The sequence below is a fragment of the Pangasianodon hypophthalmus genome, chromosome 25 (assembly GCF_027358585.1).
Source record: "Pangasianodon hypophthalmus isolate fPanHyp1 chromosome 25, fPanHyp1.pri, whole genome shotgun sequence".
Classification (NCBI taxonomy): Eukaryota; Metazoa; Chordata; class Actinopteri; order Siluriformes; family Pangasiidae; genus Pangasianodon; species Pangasianodon hypophthalmus.
This window is the reverse complement of record NC_069734.1, coordinates 10,583,230-10,603,185: the sequence shown is the minus strand read 5'-3', so window position 1 is coordinate 10,603,185 and position 19,956 is coordinate 10,583,230. Positions and strand designations below refer to the sequence as shown.

At 38.3% G+C, this 19,956-nt stretch overlaps 1 protein-coding gene across 4 annotated transcripts in view; it reads left to right on the top strand.

Annotated features, from left to right (window-relative positions):
- ppip5k1a (diphosphoinositol pentakisphosphate kinase 1a) overlaps positions 1 to 19,140 on the top strand; it is a 34,699-nt gene extending 15,559 nt beyond the window's left edge. Inside the window, exons 16-32 of one of the 4 annotated variants that reach the window (XM_026937532.3) lie at positions 979 to 1,100; positions 1,186 to 1,368; positions 2,113 to 2,254; positions 2,784 to 3,007; positions 3,166 to 3,293; positions 3,461 to 3,575; positions 3,665 to 3,772; positions 4,563 to 4,676; positions 4,838 to 4,978; positions 5,478 to 5,571; positions 6,377 to 6,502; positions 8,099 to 8,161; positions 12,101 to 12,280; positions 15,133 to 15,270; positions 15,381 to 15,494; positions 16,632 to 17,194; positions 17,498 to 19,140. In XM_026937532.3, coding sequence (XP_026793333.3) covers positions 979 to 1,100; positions 1,186 to 1,368; positions 2,113 to 2,254; positions 2,784 to 3,007; positions 3,166 to 3,293; positions 3,461 to 3,575; positions 3,665 to 3,772; positions 4,563 to 4,676; positions 4,838 to 4,978; positions 5,478 to 5,571; positions 6,377 to 6,502; positions 8,099 to 8,161; positions 12,101 to 12,280; positions 15,133 to 15,270; positions 15,381 to 15,494; positions 16,632 to 17,194; positions 17,498 to 17,584 — 2,642 coding nt within the window. In that variant the 3' untranslated portion in view covers positions 17,585 to 19,140. The remainder of the gene's footprint in view (positions 1 to 978; positions 1,101 to 1,185; positions 1,369 to 2,112; positions 2,255 to 2,783; positions 3,008 to 3,165; positions 3,294 to 3,460; positions 3,576 to 3,664; positions 3,773 to 4,562; positions 4,677 to 4,837; positions 4,979 to 5,477; positions 5,572 to 6,376; positions 6,503 to 8,098; positions 8,162 to 12,100; positions 12,281 to 15,132; positions 15,271 to 15,380; positions 15,495 to 16,631; positions 17,195 to 17,497) is intronic. The other 3 variants (XM_026937533.3, XM_026937534.3, XM_026937535.3) reach the window with 3 other exon arrangements.
- The last annotated feature ends 816 nt before the right edge of the window (positions 19,141 to 19,956 follow it).

The window sequence follows — 19,956 nt, the reverse complement described above, 5'->3', positions numbered from 1 at the left end:
AGATCAATCCTGCTGTCATGAAGACCAAGGAACTGGGCGTGAAGCTTCAAAATGAAGTTGTCAGGTGGAAAAAAGATGGACAAGGTTAATAAACATCGGAAAAGCTTCAGTGAACCTTCTTAGAAGCACTGTGAAATCCATCATCCACATATTGGAAAAATGTGGCACAACACAGACACTACCAAGAACTGGCCAAACCAAGTGCTTGGGCAAGAAGGGCAGCTGTCAAAGAATTGTCCAAGAGTCCAGATACATACAGATACAGATACATCTGTGACAATTCAAAACTGTAATTGCTGCAAAAGGACAGTTCACACCAAGGGGGTGAATACTTTTTTTTTTTTGGTAGATTTTTTGTATTTTCAAATAATACTGAAAACATCTAAATATTTGATTTAAAGTATTTATATCTTCTCAGTATGAGTCAAAATGAGCAGAAACAAAATCCCATTCTGATATACTTAAATTTGATATGCTTAAAATTGCAATGCAGTAAAAAGAGAAATAATCTTTAGGGAGTGAATACTTTCTGGAGGGACTAGAGCATTCACCGTATTTTGGAATGTTACAAACCATGTGGATTGGTTCTGCAGTATTAATTATAAGTTAAACAGTGTAGACTTTGGGATTAATAGGTTTTGTCTTGGTTTTTCTTGTTAAAATATTACCCTGTGTTAGGAATGTGCCGTTATGAATTCTTTAATCTTTCACAAACACTCCTTTTTATCAAGGGTTGTAATACTGTCTTGATATCTTATTAAATAAAGTTTCTCCATATTTACCTGTAGCTGTTCTTATTGAGTGGGTTAACATCTCTCTGTGTGCAGAACCATAAACCACTTCCACTCTTCTTGTGTTTATAATGTGGGATTGTGGTCTAGGTGATTTAATAAGGCATGTACATGTTCTATATGTTTGGGTCTTACCTGCTGATTTATTCTGATATACTGTATGTTTTTGTGTGTGTTCTGTGTGTAGGGGATTATGCTGGCTTTCCTGGCTGCGGCCTACTTCGACTCCACAGCACCTATCGCCATGACCTCAAGATCTACGCCTCCGATGAAGGCAGGGTGCAGATGACTGCAGCTGCCTTTGCTAAGGTATTAACCTGCCATTTATATAAATGAATCTGTGTGCAGGTGTGTGTTCTATGTGCAGAGATAATTTTTGTGACATGCCCGGCAGGGGTTGTTGGCGCTGGAGGGCGAGCTGACACCCATTCTGGTGCAGATGGTGAAGAGTGCTAACATGAACGGCCTGCTGGATAATGACCTAGACTCACTGAGCGGCTGCCAGCAGCGTGTTAAAGCCAGGCTTCATGAGATCATGCAGAAAGATGAAGACTTCACTGAGGAAGATTTTGACAAGGTGAACGCTTTTTCATCAGCTGAAAATTGCTCTGGATTAGACCTGTCTGTCTGCCGTGCCAGATTGTCAGTTAGTTAAAAAGCATTTATTTACATAGTTTTTAAAGTCTTGTTAGGTGTGTTGTATGTAAGGAATAAAACCCAACGGGATGTGCTGTTACAGGAAAATAATCAACCATGGATTGGTATGATGCGACTTCATGCAAAGTCATTAATGTTCCTATATCAGCACATCCCAAAGTATTTATTCTTCTTATCCACAGCAGTTTGTTTTTATTAATTACTTTTTATCCATTCATAGTTACAAAAAATCCTTTGTCCTGAATACTTTCTCATGATGAAAATCTGTTACGCCTTTGCCTCTATTACAAAGTACTGACAGTCCTTCCAAATGAACATCTCCTTACAGAAAGCTTCACCATGTCAGTGATTTTACATTTTCTTTATTAAATAATAACAAATTTTTAATCTGCTTATTATTAGTTTTAGAGTATCAGGAGCATCTTCCATATAAAGTACCTGTTAAATGGATATTGCTATAAAAAATAGTAACATATTAGAATGAGTACGTTAATATAAACCTGTGATTTACCTTGCAGTTTACACTATTGTCAGAGCTACTATTACAAAAAAATCAGCATCTTCTGTCCAATGAGATTCAAGAATTCAACAGCGCTGTGGGTTAAATTGATATGCACCATACACATGTACAGTGGTACCTATTATTCTTGATTTTCCCACTCAGCTGGCACCAACAGGCAGCCCCTCTATGGTGAACTCTATGAAAGCTGTTGAAAATCCAGTGAGAACATGTGACAAAGTGTACAGCCTCATCCAGAGCCTCATTTGCCAAATCCAAAAGAGACTTGAAGATCCCAAATCTGCAGGTTGGTCATTTAACTTCTTCAAACTGAGACACTGTGCATTGTGGAATTCACAAATCAGTGAATCAGTTTGGCCGGACGTTATGACATTATAATATTGATGTTGTGATTGTACCCTGTTCTAAAATACTGCAAATTTTGTCAGTACTTGTATAACATGGATTGACTCCACTATTACTTGGATCAATTAGTTGATACACAAAATACACTTTTGTATTGACTAAATCATTTATTATTTTTTATCGATGTTAGAAAAATACATTGTTTTGTGTATCTATTTTTATTACAGCATTTTAGTTGACACTTTGAATTGAGAGATTGTGATTTGATATTTTTGCCGTGTCTCCCACCCCGTAATCCCCACATAAGTTACAATTAAAGCAATTCAATACAGTATAATTTGAAATGTAACGAGTGTGCAATGTGGTGTTATGAAATGTGATTTAGTGTTGTGAAAACAAGCACAGAGGCCATAAGCAGAGAGCCTGTTTTGGGTCAGTATTAATGACAAGGGTGTTTTAATTTCCCTCAGATCTGCAGTTGTACCACAGCGAGACTTTGGAGATGATGCTGCAGCGCTGGTCTAAACTGGAGAGGGACTTCTACATGAAGAATGGACGCTACGACATCAGCAAGATCCCAGACATCTATGACTGTGTGAAGTATGATGTTCAGCACAACAGTTCCCTGGGCCTGGAGGACACTGTGGAATTGTTCACCCTGTCACGAGCGCTGGCAGACATCGTCATACCACAGGTACACCCTTCATAGACACAGGAACATCCGAATAGGACATTACAGTTGATGCTGTAATGAGCAGGTCTTCCATTACCTTCAGTTCAAATAAAATATCATATATGTACTTCTTTCTTATTTTGTATATCACATGCAATTTTTGCTTGATGTCTGTTTAGGAATATGGCATTAACAAGATGGAGAAGTTGGAGATAGCATATGGCTACTGTCTGCCTCTGATCAAAAAGATCCAGCTGGACCTGCAGAGGACTCACGAGGACGAGTCTGTCAACAAGCTCCATCCACTGTAAGCTTGTTTTATGCACATAGATGCACATTTTTGTTTATAAAAAATAAGATGAGGCACACAAAAATAAAATCAGATGTAAAAAGGGAAGGTTGTCTTTTCATACTGAGCTGTTTACATCCCATTTCATCCATCTGTGTATGTTTGTATGTGTCCTCTTATCCCAGGTATTCCCGTGGTGTGCTGTCACCAGGCAGGCATGTACGGACACGACTGTATTTCACCAGCGAGAGTCACGTCCATTCACTGCTTAGCATCTTCCGCTATGGAGGCTTGCTGGACGTAAGTTACGTGTAACTTAAGACTCTTGTAAACAGAACCCCCTGAGATAGAGGCTGCATGCACTACCATGAGCTTCTGGTTTGTTGTAGGAGGACAATGACCAGCAGTGGAAGAGGGCCATGGATTATCTAAGTGCTGTGCCCGAGCTCAACTATATGACCCAGATAGTTATCATGCTATATGAGGACAACAACAAGGTATTTTGTGTTCTTCCAAGCTACGGAAACAACTCTGCAGACTTGTGGCTATTTTGTCTGCTGTAGTGTAGTGTATTTGAGTCATTGTGGTATTGAATTAAAGAATATTACTGTATGTTTCAGTCTAATCTCTATGCGCTGCATCTGTCTTGTATGTGCAGTTACCACAGCTAATAATTTCATACACGCTGATTAATATACATACATTCTGGTGACTTGAAACTCACTTTTGATGGAAGAAAAACTCTATCATAGGAGGTTTTGGGATGTGAGAGCTGTTCTTGTGATGTTTAGAACATTGAACGCCATTAAAAATATTGTGATATTCATGCATGACCGAGTCAATCCTGAGGCACTTCAGTGTTTACTGCTTTAAGATACATTGGCTATGTTGGTAACATATAACCAAAATTCTTCTCTCTTGAAAAGTAGAAGTAAAAGTACAGATTCAGAGCTTAACAAATGTTTGACTGAAGAATTTAAGAAAACGTCCTCAAAAAATGTTTTTGCATAAATGATACTGAGTGCCCCAACAACTGCCCTTAGACCACCATTATATGTGAGGTTTGAGTAAGCAGGTTTTCTGTTGTTCTCTCAGGTAAACTTTATTATTATTATTATTTCCCATATGTTGTAGACAGATAAGCTTTAAAAATTCTTAAGTATTTCTTACATAAATAGTCCAAATATTTAGTTTAATTTTTGTATTTAAAATTTACATCAACAAGAAATGATTGAACAGTTTTCCCCAAAAATCAGTTCTATTAAATAGATCTCTATTGTATTGCAGGACCCCTCCTCAGAAGAGCGCTTTCATGTCGAGCTGCATTTCAGCCCTGGAGTTAAAGTGTGTGAAGAGGAGAACGCACCAATGGGCTTCGGCTTCCGTCCTGCTTCTTCTGAGGTAAGCTGAGTTACTTTGAGTTTCTTTCCGAAACATTCTGGTTGTGAATCAGTGATTAGGCATTGTATGTTGATTAACTACACATTCTCGTGCAATACTTTATTTTGCCTGTTTGTGTGGTTGTGTTTGTCATTATGTATGGGTGATTTTATTTTCCTTAGAATGACCAGAAGCAGACAGATCCTGGAAGTTTGGAGAACCTTGTGCGGGATGAACCAGATCGAGCGTTACCTCTATCTGAATCAGCAGGCACTCAGCGTAGATCCCCTCTGACTCGAAACCGCAAGACTAGCTCCATGGAGGTACAATCTTCTCATCCTCATCCTCATGCAACCAGTCTTCCCTACACATCCACCCTCATCTTTATTAATAGGTGTGCGTGGATTGAAGTCTTTTAAATCATATCATGTTTCTGTTATATCCAATTTAGAGGTTTATAAGATTGACATATACAGTACGTGCCATTGTGAATGACTACATTCTGGTGTAATACTGGTGTCATACTATGGTGTAATTTTTTTTTACACCATAAAATTGACCATTACACTTTGACGTATTGTCTATAGTGGGATGTGTGGTACAGAAGAATTGAAAAAAGAAGTGAAACAATAGGAGCTGTTTTTATACCTTCGTGTGTGATATTGACACAAGGCCAAATAAAATCACTTAACATGCAAGTTTAAGATACAGGCCAATACTGTATGCATATCATATATTAATACTATTAGTTGTACAGCTGACGAATAAAAGCCGCAATTCATTTTGAACCCTTTTTATCCTTTCTGTTTTATTCTTGTGCAGGTTCTGTCAGAGACTTCTTCCTCTAAAGCAGCCAGCTATCGCCTTTTCCCCTCATGCTCACGTCAGTCTCCGGAGATGAAGCAGAGTGGATTAGGTTGGTATCATGTGTCTGTCCGTCTCAGTTGTCCCTGCTGCCCCGCCTCTCTCTCCCTTTCTGTCTAAAGAGTACTGCCTAGATTACGTTTCTGAATCACCACCCCCTCAGTGTCCTGTACATTTAGGTCAGAAAAGTCAATTCCCTAAATAGTGTACAGAACTAGAAGATCAATTTAGACTCAGGTGCTGGGAAATGGCTGTCATTTTATCTTTCATGTAACTGATCTCTCATGAGTTCAGTTATGTTTTCATTATATTGTTTTCATGTTAAGGACAGAAAACTGATAATTAATGTTTGTTAGTTTTGATGTAAACAACTGGTTGTGAAAGACATTCACACTGCAGGCCTATATTTATTAATGCAGAGTTTCAACACATTGGCCATGAGATTAATATGAAAAAGTTTATCGTATATGTGTAAATAATACTATTTAGGGCCTGGAGGACTAATTTAAATACTGACATTGTGTGACACCCAGTAATTTTTCAACCAACTTAACAAAATAATAGCATGTAGTGTAGAATGTGTAACTGTATTTAAGTTATTATATGTTCATGAATTATTAATGGTAATGACCATTAATAAAAATGATGCATTTACCTTCACTTTCATATAGACTTAATATTGATGATAGTTTATTAAACATGACTTAAACCTACCAATCATAGGTTGACTGATAGCGTATTTGACATGACTTATTTGCTCACTTACATTCTCATTCATTTGGTCTAAATCTAAATAACAGCGTGTGTGTGTGTGTAGTGCTGACTAACTGACATAGTTCTCTAACCCTCCTCCACAGGCTCTCAGTGTGCAGGCCTCTTCAGCACCACTGTTCTTGGGGGGTCCTCTAGTGCCCCCAATCTGCAGGATTATGCCCGCACACACCGCAAAAAATTCTCCTCTGGCAGTTTGACCTATAAAGATGGTATGTGCTTGTGCAAGCTGTTCTAATTTTTTTCTTCCTACTATCCAGAAAGAGAGTTCACAGTATAGGACACGTATTGCAGGGTCCATGCTGAAGGATTCTTAGAAAAGGGAATGTTTAAGGGTTTGTAGGTCATTCAAGAACTTTGTTCTGTATTTTTGTAGAGGATCCAGTCTCATACATCTGTCTTTTTTCATATTGTCCTTTTTAATATTGTGCAGCTCACAGAATATGTACAGTTGCCATTCATTGTCTTTCACCATGTTTATGTCTTTCCATCAATCAGCACTGATTTGTTTCATTTTTTGCTTCATGTTCTTTTGAGTTAGTGAAATATTTCCCTTAGCTTCATCTCTATCCAATCCATCAGTAGTGATTATTACAAACAAGAATTTTGACACAGTGCCCTGTACTGAGAAAACAGAAAATAATTTTCCCCAAATGCACTAGAAGTGGGTTTTGAATAAAGATTTTTTTTTCAGTGCACTATAAAGAATAGGTTGAAAAATTTGTCATTTTAATAGCAATATCAGACTTACCTGGTTAACTAGCAGATTATATTATACCTTTATATCCAACAGCTAGCTGTTATATTGAAATATCTTTATATTACTGCATTGTATGACACATTTCCTTTGGTATGTGTCTATAGATAAAATGAGAGTCAGGGATAATTGATGTTCTATTTAGACAGTTTTTTTTTTTTTTAAATACTTTCAGAGAGAGATGCCCCTCTATTGAGGCAATGTCTTTGATATTCTTCCAGAACATTCCTATATGTGGAGAATATTTTTGTCCACAAGGTGGCAATGTGACATGAGACGCTTTTCTCTCCACTGCCATTTTATAAGCAAGGTTTTACATGGTCTAGTCTTATTGTGACTATAATGTCTGTGCGTTCATCTGTCCCATGTCCACAGTGATATTCATTCCAATCTGTGGTAAACCTATATTCAAATGTGAACCTCTATGTGGTGTGGTGTCTGTATATCCGATCTTTGTCCTTTTGTTTTCACTGTAATTTATAGCAATGTCCTCTGAAGATATCTAAGGTAGTGTTTCTGTGTGTGTGTGTGTGTGTGTGAGTGTGAAGGTTAAAATCTTGATCACCATTCTAATAAGTGAGCTGAGTGGTCCACAGGGACCTATGGCTGTAAAATGTAGGAAGTGTTGGCAGCTAAAATGCTTTACATGCGAGTGAAGGTTAGCCATGCTAAGAGGCCTAGAGAGTCTTTCTTTGTTTTGTATCTCTAATTTGGGGTGGGATTACAGCAATCTCTGGATCCATTTATGAAAGCTTTTCTTACATGATCAGAAAAATTATACAGACTGCAGTGTTGTTTAGCTTCTATGTCGAATCATACTGAACACTGTGCTAAAAGCTGCTTTTCTTGCTTACCCTCAGTGACTCTCTAACCGTGTCTTGCTGTAGGTTTTACAGTAGCATAGAGCCCCTCAGTGAACTCCAGCTCTGTTCTCCCTAATGTCCTCTGAATGTCTCACACCTTCAGCACTGTATAACCCAGACAGCCCCCTTATCCTCTACAGGTGCACTCCCAAAGATGGTAACACCCGTGACCTTTTTTATTTCCTCAGAGTTGTTGTCTATGCCGGCAGTAAAGCGATTTTCTGTGTCGTTTGCAAAGCATCCGACTAATGGTACGTCTGCTTCTCTAAGTATATTTCACCTTTCTCCACCTTCCTTGTCTTGCATGCCTTTGGAAAAAAAAGTCTCTTAATCTCTTTAGTGTTTAACTTTGTTTCAGTTTAACATGGTCACTGCTGTATTCCCTCCATCTCCACCAATTTCTCCGTCTCGGTCCACCATTCATTTGGACGCTCGCTCTAACACCACTCTCACATTCTGTTTATAACACCCTGCATAAGTCTCTCACTCTTACCTAATGATCTCAGTGTTGATACATTTCTATTTTTATTTCTTTTCTTTTTTTTGGACAACAGTATGATTTTTTTTTTCTTGGGATATGTAAAAGTGCTGGAGGTGTGTGTGTGTGTGTGTGTGTGTGTGTTTATGTTGCGTTAATGAACCACAGTTGGCCTGTGACCTTATGAACCTTTACCCTATTAGCATATTTAGTTTCTCATGGATTAAGCATTTGTTTCGATATTGTCCACTACATGTTTTAGCCGCTGTACAATGTGAGCACGAAGGTGACTCGTATGCTAATGCCATGTCATTTTTCCAGTTGGGTTCTGTATGAGGAATATGATTTGAATATAAGGAATACAATTTGAGGAATATGAGTTCCAGATGTGTATCTCTTCTGATGAATGATATCCCTTCCCACAGAGCACTCATGATTATTACGTGTTAATAATCATGGTGAAATATTATATTGTTTTCCAAACTACTTGTTAACAGGGGAAAGGTTGGCCTGTTATTTGTTTTTCCAGATCACTGTTCATTTTGATGTATTTATTAATATCATGTAAATGAATATTGATGAATAATACGGAACAGCCTGGCCTAAGAGTTATTTGGCTCCTACTTCTTATTTTCTTTAATATTTAAACAATAATCATTTGCAGGAAATTCAAATCCTTAAAACCTTAGAAAAAAACTGTGTTATTTTGGTTAACCTAGCCAATGCAGTAGGCCATATTTGTTTATAGACGTACCAATAATTAACCATAATTACCCATTTGTGCTTAATTATATTTAAATAGTGTTTATACCATGGGCACAGGAAATACTCATTTCTAATTGGCAGTTGTGCATTAAACTCTTACCTAGGGACACCATAAGCCAGGGGTGTCCAGTCTTATCTGGAAAGGGCCGGGTGCAGGTTTTCATTCCAGCCAAGCAGAAGCCAAATCTGAGTCTATTGAAAGCCAAGATCAGATTAAACAGGTAGAATCAGGTGTGGCTCCTGCTTGATTGGAATGAAAACCTGCACCCACACTGGCCCTTTGTGGATAAGATCGGACACCCCTGCCTTAAGGAAATCTTATCAAATATGAGTGTATAGACTCATAATGTAAGCTTTTAGCCATGTAGCCATGGCAACAATCATAAATGACAGCTTAGGTTATCTGTACATTTATGCTTCTGGTATATTTCTGGTGATAAATGAAAATAGCAAAAATAAATGACAAGTGAAGAATTTTATCAGTTTTACTGTTTGGATAGCATAAAATACAGAAGGAGTGAGAACCAGCTGAAATAGTGCTAATGATGCAAAAATAGGTCACTGTGTTTCATATACAGTATATTACCTTCAGTATATCTTGGATTCATAATGGTGATGTGTTAAGAGTGTAATCTCCAAGTGCATTTATTCATCCGGAAAAAAATACATTCTAAAAAATCCACATACAGGAATGATTTAAGGATGTGAGTGATGTGAATGTGGTACAACGCTGCGTCGGCTGTTATATCTCTACAGTATGGGAGCCTTACACTGCTTTTTATCTATAGCGCATTCTAGGATGTGATTAAAGATGTAGCTTTGTGCTACTGCACACTACACTTCCCACTCTCTCTCTCTCTCTCTTTCTCTCTCTCACACACACACACACACACACAAGCACTGCATCCCACACAGTCCTTCTGAAGTAGGTTGTGAACTCACACAGTATAAACACTGCACATGTGTGATTTTATCTACCTACTACAGTGTAACAGCCCAATACCGAGTATCAATATTGGGGCCTGAAACGTTGGATCGATATCAGTTCGGATTTGACACATTTTATAATTTAATCCTCTTATGCTGTTAAGGCATCCTAACTGACATGACACAGATCTTGCACATGATTGCAAGACAGCTTATCTTATATCATGCCTCTATCTCTGAGAAGAGATAACTTGGTAACAGAAGCTTTCACAGAGTCTGTTTGGTTATGGATGTTTGTACTGAATCAGTATCAGACATCAGCTGATATTCAAAGCTCTGACATCAGTATCATAGTAAGGTTCCATGGCATTATGGCTATTTGTAGGAGTGGTGTGTCTGACACTGTTTGTTAGTTTTGCATGTTTGTCTGATGAGATGTTGGCAGTTACAAATGAAGACACATACAGTATATCTTTAGTTTTGTGTCAATCTATGAGTTTTGCCAGCAGTATCAAAATCAGTAATATTAGTCCATATGTGTGATTTCGGTCACATCAGTACTACTGTGGAGTTTCTAGTGATTGTGTGAGATCTGTTCAATAGAATGAAATAGTGTCTGTTTGACTATGACTTACTGGAATTTTTACTTGTATGGTGGCCTGGGAAAACCTTCACATGGTAAAATATTGACTTTACTGAGCAGTGTTTCTCTTTTGCATGTATCTCAACCACAACTAATGTTACAGCATTTTAAATTCTGGTTACCTCCAAAGGTGAAAAGTGAAAAAAATTGCTTTTAAAGATTCCATTCACACTGCAGATTACAAAATTAATTGGTTGGGTTTATGTCTGTTTTGCTATGGCACGTCACAATCCAACATCTTAATCAAAGTTTGACATTTATTCACTATGTCAGGAACTTGCATAGAAGTTTTAGAATTCTTTAGACCTTCTAACTGCTTGTTTTCACCACTGCATTTGTTAAATTAGATCATTACCCAATATCATCTTTGCAGAAAGGCAAGGCAGGAATAGCCAAAGCAAGATTAAAAAGAAATTAAAACCATTTTCATGTCATTTTGGTGAAATGTATTTATGGTTTCTTAAATTTGTGGTATCAAAATATGTTACAGGCAGGTACAATCCACAGTATTTTGGACAACATCAGATTTTAATCTTTTTCAGCCACCACAACATCCGGTATATTGTAGCACAAAATCTTGGTTTATGGTTCTTTTGATCTTTTTGAGCAAATGTTAGATTTGCTGCAGCTAATTTGTGATATAACAATGTCTTACTTGAATTAGAAATGTGTTTACTTGAATGAATTAAAGGACACACTCTGATGCCACCTTCTGAGGGAGGACGATAGTATTTTATTCCATAACTAAATTATAATTCAGCTATGTTGATCAAATGAATCAGCAAGGTGAAACTGTCACAAGAAAATGTATCACCTTGACTTTGCTGGAGGAGAGAGAATAAGCAATGTTATTTTGTTTATGAATGTCATGACCGAAGAATTTATGTAAATGGTAGGTGGATTTATTTATTTATTTTTTGTTCTCTAGGAATATAAAGGCTGAATTTTCTTTCCTCGCCATGCCAGTTAAATATTTCATTTTGTTACATTCGTCCATAGTCGCTTGTGGTCTGTTGCCATATTGGGTTAATCCAGAGACTCCAGCATATGTCTAACGACTTTTACCTCCATATGAAGCCATTTTGCTGTTAAATAAAGGCAATTGACTACAACAGACTACAACTCTGCTTCAGTCTGCTTTGTCATACCCTTAGTGGTTTTGATTGAGTATCTTTGGACAGACAAAAGCTCGTTGTGTGCAAGTTTATGCAGCTGAACCTTATACCCCTTTATACCCCTTTGCTCCTAATGCCTTTCTTGAATATATGCAGTTTTAAGACCAGTCCCTCCTCCAGACTGTCACGTTTTATCATGGCCATTATCAGCCCGCTCCCACCCTCCTCCCTGCTTTTCCATGCTCTGCCTCTTCTTCCTCAGAGCCGCTGGAGGAACAGCAGGTAGCCCAGCTGCTCCGGCGCTTCTCCACAGACCCAAATATTCGCCACCCGCTCTTTCTGGACAGCACTCTGGCCCACCACCTCCACCAGTGCTACTACCACCTGCGCCTCTTCCGAAACTGGCTAATCTCCGGCCAGGACCCCTTAGAGTACCTATACGGTTAGCCCTGCTGCAACATAACGTGCCCTGGCCTGCCTTGCACTGTGCTGCACTTAAACTGGCGTGTCATCGCTGCCCCAGCTTCGCCTTCCATACTGCTTGTGTTGAGCATGTGTAATGCTTGCTGTTTTTTGCTGTTGTTTTGCTTACGCAGCAAATGGGCAATGTATCCTAATACAGTTTAATAGCAACAGTTATTGTTGTGGTTAAGCTTTCAGACCTGGATGATGTTTTACTGAAGTGTCATTCTGATGAGTGGTGACTGTACAAAGTCTGCTGCATGTTGGTGGATTTGAAACTCAGCTACATTGAGCGGTATGCCAGTTTGTGTTTTTAAATGTTTGAACAGGATCAAATGAGGACCACAGATTAAATGCTATGTCTCATATACCTGCCAGATGATACTGACTGAAGTGAAGGTGGAAGAATCTGTTAAATATTATATGGTTCAGTTTTACAGTTGTAGGTGCAATAACTCTAATGTGTTAAAGAAATAGTTCAGTTCAAAATGAAACTTTTGAAAATTTTTCCACTTACCCCAAATATAGTCAATTATTCAAGCTGTGTTTGATATCTTACATTTGCTTTTTATTAGTTTTGCACTTGAACTACAGGACTAATACTGATAAAAAGTAAAGGAATTATATTGCACCCAAAATCTTGTCTACAGATACAGTCTTAGAGAACCATTAGCTATCCATTAGTTATTCCTTTTTTCTGAAAGGGTTCTATGTGGAACCTTTCCTGAAAGGAAAACCCTCTGTAGGATTCCACATACAGTGGATATAAAAAGTCTACATACCCCTGTTAAAGTTGCAGGTTTTTGTGATGTAAAACAATGAAACCAATATAAATCATGTCAGATCCTCTTTTTCTACCTTTAATATAGCAACCAACAAAATTCAAATGAACAACAAATAGAAATGTTTTAGGATAAAAAAAAACTTATCACAAACCTGTCTTCAACAAAGTGATTCTGATTAACCCAAAATAAAGATCAGCTGTTTCTGTAGGATTTTCGTGATGTTTTCTTGGTTTTATCCAACTGCTGAAGCCATGGTCCACAAAGAGCTTACAAAGCATGTACGGGATCTCCTTGTTGAAAAAGTATTGATCAGGAGAGGAGTACAAAAGAATTTCCAAAACAGAAGATGTACCATGGAACACTATGGCACTATAGTTATTTTGCCAAAAACAAGATGTCTTTCTAAAATTGAGTAAAGATCAAGAAGAAAACTTATCAGAAAGGCTGCCAAGAGATCTATGGCAACATTAAAGGAGCTGCAGGAATATCTGGCAAGTACTGACTCCCTCCATGTGACAGTAATCTCTCGTGTTCTCAGCATGTCTTGGATATGGGGTATGATGGCTAGAATAAAAAAAATTACCAAAACAAAATGCATTATGGTCTGATGAGCCCAAGATAGAACTTTTTGGCCATAATTCTAAAAGATTTGTTTGGTTCAAAAACAAGACAGCTCATCACCCAAAGAAGCATGGTGGTGGCAGCATCATACTGTGTCGCTGCTTCTCTTCAGCTGGGATTGGGGCTCTAGTCAAGATGGAGGGAATCATCGATAGCTCCAAATACCCATTTAATTTGGCACAAAGCCTGCTGGCCTCTGTAAGGCAGATGAAGATGAAGAAAAAGTTCACCTTCCAGCACGACAACAACCCAAAGCACAAATCCAAGTCAACAAGGGAATGACTTCAGAAGAAAAAGATCAGTGTTTCTGGAATGGCCCAGTACAGATCTAAATCCTATCAGAAACCTGTAGAATGACCTAAAGAGGGTTGTGCACAGGAGACTGCTTAGGAGCAATGGGCGATTGTGATCAGGACCCTTGCAATTTGATTGATGCAGAGGATTTTTTCAAGGAGAGTCAAATAAAATTGCTAAATCAAGAAGTTGTTAGACTCTTACTCAAAAGATTTTAACCACTTTTTTTGGTTGCTATATCACATTAAAGGTGAAAAAAGACCTAACGTGATTTATCGTGATTTCAATTTTTACAAAAAAATCGCAGTTTTAACAGGGGTGTGTAGACTTATATCCATTGTACCTTCAGGGGTTCCCCAAGAGAACAAAATGAATAAGCCTTCATATGGTCAAATCATCAAATTCTTTTTTTTCAAATTATATCATTAGGCTACAAAATAAAAATTTGATATAAACAAATTTTAAATTAGCAATTATAACTTCCAAATCTCCGCTATAATTCTGCCTTCAAATTTTGTGCCATCCTGCATCCTAGGAAGGCTGATCAAATTGCTGAAAATATTGGTTAATATAGCGGCTTTGGCAAGTTTTTGTGACAGGAGTTTTAGTTTTGGGTTTTTTGAAGTACATATTTACAGAAAAGATTTTGGGTGAGATGGGCTTTATTACTGGTTTGTGTGATTTGTTTTAACCTTGCTATTAATTCTCACTGTGTTTTTACTTAAGCATCTAAATAGACTAAGAGGAAGTCAATTTTGCTCTTTTTGTGGTTGATTTTGTGTCATTTGGTAGCAACAGTTGCAGCTTCTACTTCATGTAGTATTTAGTGAATTTGAGTAGATATAACATGCTTGAATGTGTGTAATTAGTTAACACAGTCTCTTCTGAGTCTGGAAATAGTGTGTGTGTGTGTGTGTATGTGTGTGTGTGTGTGTGTGTGTGTGTGTGTGTGTGTGGCAGACGTCGCCTGTGATCCTCTTACTAACCAGTATATGGTGGAACGTTACTGGTGTGTGTTTGGGTGTGTGTGTGAGTGTGTGGTTTATGTTCCTCACACATTGCTGTATCTTGCAGCTCACACAGATTGTATTATGGGTACACTGTGTTTTCTTGTGTCTCTTCTGCTCTGTAGGATTTGAAGGCTGCTCCATGGTGCCGTCTATCTACCCACTGGAGACGCTGCACAACTCGCTCTCACTCAAACAGGTGGACGAGTTCCTGACGGCAGTGTGTGAAAACGCAGGGGACTCACACACCAGAACCACTAGAGGTAGTGGTAGTAATATCTACTATATTAGCAAGATTAGCATATTGTTCATATAATCAGCTTTTGTGCTGAAGATCACTCCTTGCTTACCCTGTGTCTGCTGTTCTCTGCAGCTCTCTCAGCTATGTTTGACTCTCAGAACCAGCCCTCGGTGGACTCGTATATTCCTCAGAGAGTGCTGTCCTCCTCTGCGTCTCTACGCCAACGCTCCGAGCGTCCTCCCTGGTGTGAGTACTGCACCACTTGGGTCTCCTAAACTTCAAATACACCCATAGTCTTCTCACAAACAGCTCCTTCACTTGCACGTAAATCTCCTGTCAACATTTTCCTAATTTTCAGAATTACTTTTTCGAGTGAACTATTGACTGAAAAAGAAGTGCCCCAAAAAAAACCACAAAGAGTCATGCTGTTGATAAAAATATCAAGGATAATTATCAAAATAATCAAGGACAGGGTGATGTGACGTGGCCCAAAGTGAAGCGGAGCACGTCCCAAAGTTAGAAACAAGTTAGTTCCTGTTACCTTTTGCATTATAGCAGTCATCCCAGCCTCTCTTTTTTTCTTTCTTGAAGATAATAAGACAAAAAATGTCATATTACTTGTCATATTAATGAAGAAAATGTAAAGTGCAAATCCCTCCTGAAGTGTCCCCCATGTCTAAAAACTTAAAGTTACATCTTTACTGCAGACTGTTTCAAAGCAATGACACTGAAGACTACTTACAAAAATACTAAATAAATGTCTCTTGGCAGAAAAATCACCATTTCAACAATTTTAAACTTTTGTTTATGTGGAGTGCCCACTGCCCAAGTCTCTGGGTTAGCTCTTATTATAGAAACAGTAATATATTTGACAGTAGTTCTGGCTACAGGCCAAGCTCTTTCTGAGTCGTGCTGTTATGGAAAATTAATCAACATCTGACAAATCAAAATCAGTGGTATAAGGATGAATACATTTTAGTAAAATATACAGTTTTTTAGTCTACCCTTAATAAGTGCTTAATATGTGACAGATCTTTTCTGTCACAGAGAATTCTTAGCCTAAAATAATGCTGATTGAGGCTTTATTGACATGTAATCAGAATTAACCTGGTCTTATTGTGCACTATTTATTTCTTACTAAAAAAAGAAAAATTCTTGTTTTTCTGTTAAACCCCCTTTCATAAAATTTTTGTTAAGCAAAAATGGTGAGTTGTTTCTCTAGGAATTAAGTCAGTTTATGGAAGAAAAATGCATTATGATCCATGTCACGTTGTCTCGACCTGTTTGTTTTTTCTGTAATTGCATGTGGTCTGTATTTGTTACTGTGGCTTACAGTTTTGATGTGTTAGAATAGTAAAGGTTATTGTGTGTGTTTCTGTGCAGATAGCAGCGGTCCTTCCAGCACGGTGTCTAGCGCAGGTCCCTCGTCTCCCATCACGGCGGACATCTCTCCTCGTTTCAGCTTCAGTGAGAAAGCAACTCTTACACCGCAGAGCAGTGAGGAGATCCACTCGTCCTCCCATGTTGCCAGCCAGCCTGCTTTTCCATCCTCCTCCTGTCTTCCTGAAAGCCCTCCTTCTGACCCAAGCTTTGTCAATGACCCCCAATCCCAAAGTCCAGACAGACCTAGTGACCTCACCATGGACAGCACAGCATCTACAGACTCACCACTTCCAGACGGCCCGGAATGTGAACATGCCGAGGATGCTCAGAGTCATGCTGAAGCCGAAACAGACCCCAGTCCTCCCTGCTCTCCTCAAGCTGAACTCAGCATGGCCAGGGAGTCCTTCTCTAACCTGCCCGGATCTGTGTCTGTGTCTGTGCCAGGCTCTTTGCCCGTGCTCGTGGAGCTGCGCGAGAGCAGTTCAGAGGCTGGCTCTAGTACCCAGACTCCCCTAAGCCCCGAAGAGCCTGAAGAGTTCTTCAACGCCCAGGAGACAGTGGAGGTAGGCTTGACATCAGTGCCTTTTTGCTCTTTACTTGCCATTCAATGCATAACCTGGTACAAATAGCTAAAATAAACTGACATTATTATCCAACATTATGTGGTCATAATATGAGTTGGCATCTCATATTGGCTTATCATTATTTAATCCAATAAGCTGTTCATTTCTACACCCTTAGAACCTTCAGTGAGTTTCGATTTTAACCAATGCCAAAGAAACTGAAACTGTTCTGGCTTGTTAGATTTAGTGTACCTTTTCATTAAGAATTTATCCAAAACAATAACGACAAGTCTATGTCCTTAGGTGGACATGTGGAGGAACGGCACACGGAGCCTCCCTCACCCCGGCACTCCTGTAGAGGTTGGCGCTCCACATGCATCTGAGTCCTGAAGACGATCGCCCTCTCCACACACAGCTTGCATGCTAATCCATGCTAATCCATTCTGGTGCCTCGGTGACTTCATGTTAAATGCGGTACACCTACTGTAGGTCTCTAAATGCTGCCGGTCAGGAGGTAAAACAGTAAAAACAGACATTGTGGAAGTAGAGGCTACGTGTCCTGTTGTAGCCTCCTTCTGAAATTCTGCATATCATTTGTTTCAGTGTAAAGTCTTAGTGCTCCTCTCAGAATTAACCAAACCACGGATTTCCCCATTGGCTTGGTGTCACATTGAAACCTTTACTTGCCTGTGACTGTCTGTTAATGTGGCTATACGTGCAATATAAATGGACAGTGACCAAGTGATCAACTCTGTAAGGCGCACTGAATCCGTGCTGTTTGTTTTTTTTGAGCATCTTTGCCATTTCCAACAGAAAACCCACCTTTTTTTTGGTTGGATATTGTTATTAAATTACATCAGCACCTAGTACTTTATTGATAAATCTGTATTGATGCAGTTGGCTGCTATTTTGCCTACATTTGACAGGCCACATTTTATTGCAAGTTTATTTTTCTTACCTAATACACAGCATGGACAAGAACAGAAGACTGATATTGTAGCCTACTGACAATTTTTATTTATTTCATTTTTTCCTGCCAAAGCTTTCAATACCACAATCATAACTTATTAAATCATAAGGAACTACATATCTATGTACTATACATATATTTATCAACTAATGCAAAGCATATTCTTAATATAGAAACATGAAAAAATTCTCATCTTTTATCAATTTTATATTTTTCTAAAAACATACAGTACCACCACAGTTTGGACTAAGGAGAAATCTCACAGCGAGTTCAGGTTTATTTCCCTCTAGCTTTGTAGCTTTCAGCTCTTAAATAAAAAAAATGCTCCTTTTCTACCATAGACACATGTGCTCGCTTATCTCAGCTGACATTTCTGACATTTTATTTGTTGTTTTTACTGTACAGTACAAAGCTTACCAATGAAATAAAATATTATTTAATGTCACTCAGTAAATATGTTGCTGCTCAGATGTTTGCACTGTAAAATGCTATATTGACTATTGACCCAAGCAGATGAATAGTCGACATAAAAGGAGGAATAGTGATTAAGTGCATTTCTTGTTGATTTGTATCTGAACTATAGATGGTGCACATTAATGTGGCGTATAAAATGTCTGACGAGTTTTTCTACTTTGACTGACCTATATGTTTGTCTAATACTACTATTACACCATTGTATACAGAAACTGCAGAAGGGCAATCAACTGGGAAAACGTTTATTTGCTGTACTGACATTTCTTTGTAACATCCCAGTAGTAATTTCCACAGATGTAATGTATTATAACCTGAGGGAGATTATTTTTGAATTAATGTTTATTTGTTTCATAATCACTGACATATTAAACCATTTTAATGACATTCTAACTGCAGAGGTGTAGTGCTGCTGGTGCTATGTTTGCAGTCGGTGTAGTCTTTATATATAAGTGGCATTTTCAGTGTACCAGACATTGTTCTGAATAAAAGTTGATGTATGCTACTCTGTGTGTCTTTACTTACTGAGTGTCTTTTATAAGCAGATCTATAATACTTTGCATTTGATCTTTGTGCAGGCAACTTGGGAAGACAGAAGAGTAATAATCTACTAATTGTTCTTGAGTTCTTGCCTTCAATTATCATCTGTCATAACCAAACTATTAACAGTGTGATTCCCATAATGATGTCTGCAACCTCTGGTCAATTGTCCCTGCGTTCTTTTACAATTCCGATGATATTTTTTAATAGAGGGAGGAGAAAAAAATCCATGTGTGAAATTCATAAACATACTAGTTCATTCATTTCTTTCAGCCTCAGTCAGCCGGAGTAATATAGAAAGTAGAGATGGCATGATGCCTGTCTGAAATTTTTTTTCTTAAAAAACTACTTTAAAACTGCTTTAATTTTCATTCACAGTTATACTTTGTCAGAGAAATCATTTACATTGTAAATACATTATATAGCCAAAAGTTTGTGGCCATCACACTCATATGTGGTTCTTCCCCAAACTGTTGCCACAAAGTTGGAACACAATTTTATAGGATGTCTTTGTCTGCTGTAGCATTACAATTTCCCTTCACTGGCACCAAATGGCCCAAACCTTTGGGATGAACTGGAAAGCCGACTGCAGCCCAGGCCTCCTCACCTGACATCAGTACCTCACCTCATCAGTACTCCTGTGGCTGAATGATCATGAATCCCCACAGCCCTGCTCCAAAATCTAGTGGAAAGCCTTCACAGAACAGTGGAGGTTACTATAACAACAAAGCGGGACTAAATCTGGAATGGGATGTTCAACAAGCACATATGGATATGATGG